The sequence below is a fragment of the Perna viridis genome, chromosome 12 (assembly GCF_037379345.1).
Source record: "Perna viridis isolate PV_CMFRI_1.1 ecotype Kerala chromosome 12, ASM3737934v1, whole genome shotgun sequence".
NCBI lineage: Eukaryota > Metazoa > Mollusca > Bivalvia > Mytilida > Mytilidae > Perna > Perna viridis.
In genome coordinates, this window is record NC_142456.1 from 22,993,578 (window position 1) to 23,000,705 (window position 7,128).

A 7,128-nucleotide genomic window follows, 5' to 3' on the forward strand; every position below is an offset into this window, starting at 1 on the left:
TGTTGCTTTGAAAATTTAAAAAAAGAAAAAGAATTTGTCAGAATATGGCAAGTTATCGGGTTTTGCCAATTTTTATGGGCATTTAGGGTAAGGGGAAGCAAACATAGTTCTAATTTTGGCCTTACACTTAGACTGTATTTCCGAAGTGATGCAATATTCTTGTCTACTCTATACTTTTTGAATGGGTTAATACAGGTTTAGCTGCATTTGTTAATTGATTAGCATAAATGTTTATCTCGAATGTTGAACATGATTTTTGCTATCCTAATAGTACTATACATATTTAAAAAAAACAATAAGTAAATAAAAGCAAATTTGTAAATGATACATAGTTGTATTTCTTTAAGTACATGCACCAGAATAAATCATTCATAATTTTAACATCTGTAGACTTAAATTTCAGTAACAGAATAAGTAAATACTAGTTAACATCAGGAAAATCTATTTGGATGAGAAAGTAGCAGTATTTTTTGTTCATGTAGTATTTGTTTATGTTAAATGTTATATTTTTCTACTTCTAGCCAAGGGGCTGAGGAAGAATAGACGACATCAGCTGGACAGCGATAGTGAAGATGATGGTGATGATTTCAAGGAAAACAGAACTCCGGCCCCACGTCGACCAACAAGACAGAAACCAAAGCCAAAACTTTCCTTTAGCTCTGACGAGGAAAGTGAAATTGAAATGTTCGATATGGACAAATCTTCACAAGGTAGTTACATTCTCGATACTTAATGTTATAAGATACATTGTATATGGCAACTATTTTAGAACAGACCTGATTTTCTTCCATTAAAAAGCGGAAATCTTCTTTTTCAAATTCAGAATTTACTAGTACGGCCTTTTTTTTTTTCCATATATTTACTTCCAATTTCAAAAATGTCCGCTTTTTTGATTGGCTCCGTAAAACCATATCTGTTTAGAATTTGCTGGGAAATAGTGCTATTCACACTGTTTACATGCTTTTATGATTGTGCATCATTTCAAAATAATTAAACATGTTAGAAACATTCCATATACATAAATATATATGCATGTATACATATACATAATATGTTTGTACTAACAAAAATTCTCATCAATTAGTTCTTTTTGATAAGCTGTGGTTGTATACCGGATATCTTCTTATTCTGTTCAAAACATAACTCACGAAATCAGTGATATGTTTGTATCATATTCAATTTCACCAAAGCTTTTGTTTGAAGCAAAATAAAATGAATCCAAGTTAATTAGATGCTTTCCCCGTGCAGGTCCGGGTGTTAAAAGAATAGGCCTGCAGCAGCGCTAAGCTTGTCGTAAAAGGCGACTAAATAGTGCTCAGAACCCTAGCCGGGGGCTAGGGCGCTCTGCCCACAGACCAACTGGGATGTGTGCCCCAGGTGGTGGAATGGGGTTCCCCTGGCGTGTTACATACTGGGGTTGTCGGGCTATAATACGGAAAACTTGACCGCAAACCATAGTGGTGCACCGTGTTGGGAAAGATGCCACGTTCCTCGCACGTTAAAGAACCCTACTGTGGTATTCTGGAGTAGGAACCATAGGGCTCCGCCACAGGAGGCTAAATTGCCCGACCCTACCCACCTCTCCCTATTTCCAGTGGCAATCAAAATTTGTCAACCCCATTGTCGTTGTGTCCCATCCCTTTTTCATTTCATCATCATTTCATGCTCATATTATCATCAATTTCATGTTCATCGTCTGAATATAGCTGAAATATTGCTGCTCGGACATTAAACCCCAACAAACAAACAAACATAGTTAGATGCTTACATAAGATTGATGTAAAATACTGAATACAAACGTTCCAATTATTTTTTTAAGGCCAAAAATATGTTAGTTTCCAGCTACATGATCTACTTGTGTAAACAAAAAAATATCTGAAACATAAAATACCAGTAGCATGATAAATCAATATCAGATATTGGTCTATCTTTATCCTATATACATGTATTACTCATATATGTGTATTTTAATTTCTAATGTCCTTGCCACAATGTGGAAGGGGACATAGACATACTGGTAACCATTTTGTGGACACTACTTCTCAGAAACAACTCAATAAATTTTGTTAAAATTTTGTAGGATTGTTAGTTGATTAAATTGCACTGCCATATTGATTCAATAAATTTTACAGGAGTTATTGGACTTTTTTCAATTTGCACATACTGCTCTATAGGAACATTTTTTGTGGACATAAATCCTTGGAAATCACTCTGCAGATTTTGTCCAAATTTTGTGTGTGGTATCCTTCCTCCCCAGTTAGCTCTAGTTGTAGTTAACAGTACTAAGTTAACCATACAACAGAATGCTTAGATAATGTGAAATAAACATTCATACTTAATCCATGAGTATCTTCTATTCTGCAGTGTAAGCTTTGGTATGAATATGCATGTTAGCTATTAAGTAGCACTCCAGATAAGAATCATGCAAAATGTGATTCATGGTTGGAAAGCCTACATATTTTTATTTTTGATATTTTGTTTAAATTGTTATAATAAAAAGAAATTGATATGTGGTTTTTTATATAACCCTTGTTCATAGGAGATAAAAATTATATAGAATATACTGTAGAATTCAAAATTAAGGGAGATAACTTTGTAAATGACACTAAAATACTGTAGAAACTATTGGTTGTTCAATGTGAATTATTTCCTAAGAGCAAACAGATTGGAAAGAATGATTATACATTTCATCATATAGATCTTTAAAGCAACTTAATAACTAAAATAAAATTATTTAACCTTTTTTTTGGGGGTGTATCACATATTACAGAATTTGCAAAATTCTTACAAAGACTGCTACTTTAAAGCATGTTGTAAAGCTGTCATGTGCTCTCTAGATACATGTGTTTATTAGTATCTAACTAAGACTTACAGTACTTGCTATGAGTTTAACTTCAATCTAATGAATTTATGTTTGTCAAACTGGGATAGGAATGAAACATGTTGTCTTCGCTAACACCAGTATGCATGTTTGCTTGAAGCAATTCAACAACAACAAATTTTTACTGGAGTTTGAATTAGGGCTGCATTGTTCAAATATAAGGATGCATCTGTAATCATCAGCTCAGTTTTTTATTACTCATCTGCTTCTGAATGAATTAGTATTAATTTTGGTCTTTGGTGTGCAACTATGCAACTTGTGGCATATAGTAATTGAATTCTGGAAGCTTGAAGAAAGAATAAGTTGATGAATCAAACTCGCACACATTCTTCATCAGATGATACCATGGTACACCCTCTGTTTTGTATTGCCATCTGAATGAATTTTTGGGTTTTTATATGATTTCTCGGTAAGGGAGCAAGGGCTGTCTTCGCTCACAGTTTTTCTAGTTTTTATGTACAATCTCTTGTGGACTACCAAAAGCATACTCTGACCGTGATAAAGATATTAATATAAGGTGGTAGACCTAGGGTAAGGGACACTCTTAAAAAATCATTGGAACGTTTGTATTCAGCATTTTACTTCAATCTTATGTAAGCATCTAATTTTATTCTGCTTCAAACGAAAGCTTTGGAGGCTTTGGTGAAATTGAATATGATGCAAACATATCACTGATTTCATGAGTTATGTCCCTTACCCTACGTCTACCTCCTTAATCTTAATACTAAGTTAATAAAAATTTAATAACTTTCATTTACATACTAGTAGATGGGAGACAAGTCTTTTTTCACCACAACACAAAGTAGGTCAACATATTATGTGATACCCACGGCAATGTTGCGTGTTTGTTTGTCTTTCTGTAAATCAGTGAATATTTTTTTAACTTTGCACAGTTGTTGATAACCATAAAATACAGGTTGTATCTTATATTCAGTTTTTGAATTAGGCCTTTTTGTACATTTTACCATCCCCCTTTTTTCACCATTACGTGGCAGGGTTCACTTTATGTTCCATTAATGCCCTATTTTTATAATATATTGGTATGAATAACCCCCAAGAACCAGAAAAATACTTGGTAGCACACAATGGTATGCAAGAATGCTTCATCAGTCAGTTTTTCATTTTTTAAACCAATTATTTAAGTAGCTGTCTTCATAAAAATCAGACCGGAGGTGATTAATGCATGTCAAAAACCCACCGAATTCAGTTTTATTTCTTGTTCAAAAACCGTTATAGATCACATAACCAGTCTTAGTTTTTCATTTGGTTGTTGTGCTTTTGAGATAAAATTTATATAGATTGTACATGACATTAGCACTTTGCAAGAGTAATTGTTCTTGGTTTGGTTTGATTCGGTTGATTTTAATGGTAAGATAAAGTGTAGTTTTCTCAAAAGTACAGATCTGAATAAAAAAAGGACTATTGTCACATGAAAATATAGCATATGTAGACCAAAAAAACATTGTCTGATCCATGGGTTTTTCTACACCATAAATCATCATACTATGGGTAGTGTCTAAATTTTATATGGACTGGTACTTTATAAGTTAAATAAATAAATAATGACTGTTCTCTCTTATGTACTGAAAATGTTAGTTTTGTTTTAACTTAAATACTATGTTCATTCTGTAATTACAGAGATCAACAGCCAACCTGATGCCGATAGTGAAGATACTGATGATCCTTTAAGTCCTAAAAGGTTAAAATCTAGGACTAGAACAGGGAAGAGGAGTTTGTTGTCCCTATCACCAGTGAAATAAGACTGTGAAAAGACACACTAGTTCAGTGAAATTGACACTGAGGAATATTATTTGCATTATTGTAAATTTTTTAACAAGGATTATTTTAAAAACTTATTAACAGATGTATAAAGTGTATAATATAAATCCTGGTACATGTCAGGGTATGATGTTAACATTTTATGAACATTGTCCTATCGGGCAAGTTAATGAAAATTCTACCTTCCCAAATTGAAATTTAGGTTTTCAATTAGTAAATGCATGTTGAAAAATAAATAAGATTATGTTGTCCCCTGGGAAAATATTAACTATTACTTGTCTGAATAGGACAACCTTCAAGGTCATACCCTGCGTTTATACAAGAGGGGATGTAAGTACAATCATTTTATTTTTGTGTACTTTCTGTTAACTGTATTTCTGAAACCAGTGATATTGTTTGCCTTTAATTACCAAGTAAGGCTTTTCCTACTAGATTAACATGCCCAATTTGTTTTTTAAAAAAAGACAGGAAGAATAAAATTCCAAATTTTGTATAGAATTGCATGGTAACTGAAAGCCAAAATTTATCTAATAAGCAAGATCTTTTAATGCATACATGTATTTCAGAATGTCTCAATTTCTATAAAATGATGCATATTTTCACCAAACTAAAAGGTAGGGGGGTTAAGAAAAAAGAAATGAACAAAAGCACTGTAAAACTCCTCTTCAGACTCAGGTCAGTACCGCCTACTATCAATTTAAACAAAACAAAAATAAATCTTCAGTATATATCTGCTATGGATGATGACTATTACTAGTAATACTGGATTGTAAACTCCACTCACAAAAAAGGGAAGATGTTCACTGGTATTCATTGGGTTTTTCACAACCACAAGTTATTGAATGCTAGTAAATCATAAAACCTGTTTTTACCAAGCTAATGAAATTAGAAAGGTTTTATCATTGTAGATTTTTTTTTATTAAGAACAATGAAGGCAGCATTTATTTGCAGGAATGAGTATTATGTTGTAACAAGGGCTGATGATATCTGATAAAGATCTGAATTAGTAGTAAATGGAGTCCTGATAATTATGACTTATCTTGTTATACCTATTGTACCTTTCCAAGGAGAACTTCCACTACAACAAAATAACACAGTAAAACATGTGGTACTGTACCCTCAAACTACTGTTACAATTCCTCAGAAACTACTGAACCAAATTTCATGAAACTTTGTAGGTAGTATGAGTAACATATTTGGTTGTGCATATTACATGGAAATTTTAATCCCCAAAGTTTGTGGGAGTTCAGCATTTTTGATTTCAAAATTTATTAAAGTACACTACTGAAGTAGTTTTTGGAATTAATCATCTGATTTCATGAAACTTGGTCGGTGACAAGGACACCATATGCTGTTATGAATATGTTGTATTACTAGGTAATTTTGATTCCCTAAAATTTGTTGGGGCTCTTCCCTTTTTAAATAAAGTACTGTATGTTATCAAATATACTTTAATTTAAGTAGCTGTCTTTGTAAGAATCATGCAAAATCTGAAAAATGTGATACACCTCAAAAAAGGCTACATATTTTTATTTTTGTAATTAAGTTGTTTTATGGGTCTATATTATGAAATGTGTAATTATTCATTCAAATCTGCCTGCTCTTAGGCGATTATCATCATTGAAAGTCCAATAGATTCTATTGTATTTGAGTGTCATTTACAGAGTTACCTCCCTTACTTTTGAATTCTACAGTGCATTCTATATAATTTTTATCTCCTGTGAGCACGAGTTAACCAAATCAAAAACCACATGTTAATTTCAGTTTACTAAAGCATTTTAAACAAGATATCAAAAATAAAAATATGTAGGCTTTCCAACCATGTATCACAATTCGCATGATTCTTAGCTGGAGTGCTACTTAACTACTCTCATCGGGCTAGGAGAAGCCAGTGCACGAAAAATCAAACTTGAATACATTAGTTAATAGTAGTACTGTATCAGCTAAACCTGTTTAAATACCAAGTATTTCAAGTAATTAAACAATTTACCTTACTGAAGTTGTTATATCTTAGATGTGTTTTTTTTTCCTGTCTGTGTCTTAGATGTAGGTAGCTCTAAACAGAAGTGGAGAGGTTATTAAGAAAAATGTGTGGAAGTAAAAAGGGTGGGAATTTCAGATCCTTTTGTTTTTATGCAACCATTGTACTGGTGAATGAAGATGTCTGTTATGTCTGTAAACATTGATGATTTTGTTATGGCTCATAGGTAAATAACACATGAAAATTATCAAAAAAAGTTCAGCTAACCGCCCATTATTTTTATATATATCCATAATTGTGGGTGTCAAAAATGTACAGCTCCTGGCATTAATCTATCGTTAATTTAAACAAGAGGCTTCCAGGAGCCTGAATTGCTCAGCTGGTTAAAGTTCATCTTTCTAGGGCAATAAATTAAACAAGGAGTTGACCAACACTTTGGACTCAAGAAGACTTTGGTAGGACTATCATAAGGATCATTTCAGTGATA

At 32.6% G+C, this 7,128-nt stretch overlaps 1 protein-coding gene across 2 annotated transcripts in view; it reads left to right on the forward strand.

Annotated features, from left to right (window-relative positions):
• The window catches only part of LOC148601730 (condensin complex subunit 1-like), a 34,104-nt gene extending 27,450 nt beyond the window's left edge, over positions 1–6,654 (forward strand). The window contains exons 33-34 of one of the 2 annotated variants that reach the window (XM_088555210.1): positions 522–710; positions 4,520–6,654. In XM_088555210.1, coding sequence (XP_088411336.1) covers positions 522–710; positions 4,520–4,641 — 311 coding nt within the window. In that variant the 3' untranslated portion in view covers positions 4,642–6,654. Of the gene's footprint in view, positions 1–521; positions 711–4,519 lie in introns of those variants that run through there. The other variant, XM_088555211.1, reaches the window with a different exon arrangement.
• The last annotated feature ends 474 nt before the right edge of the window (positions 6,655–7,128 follow it).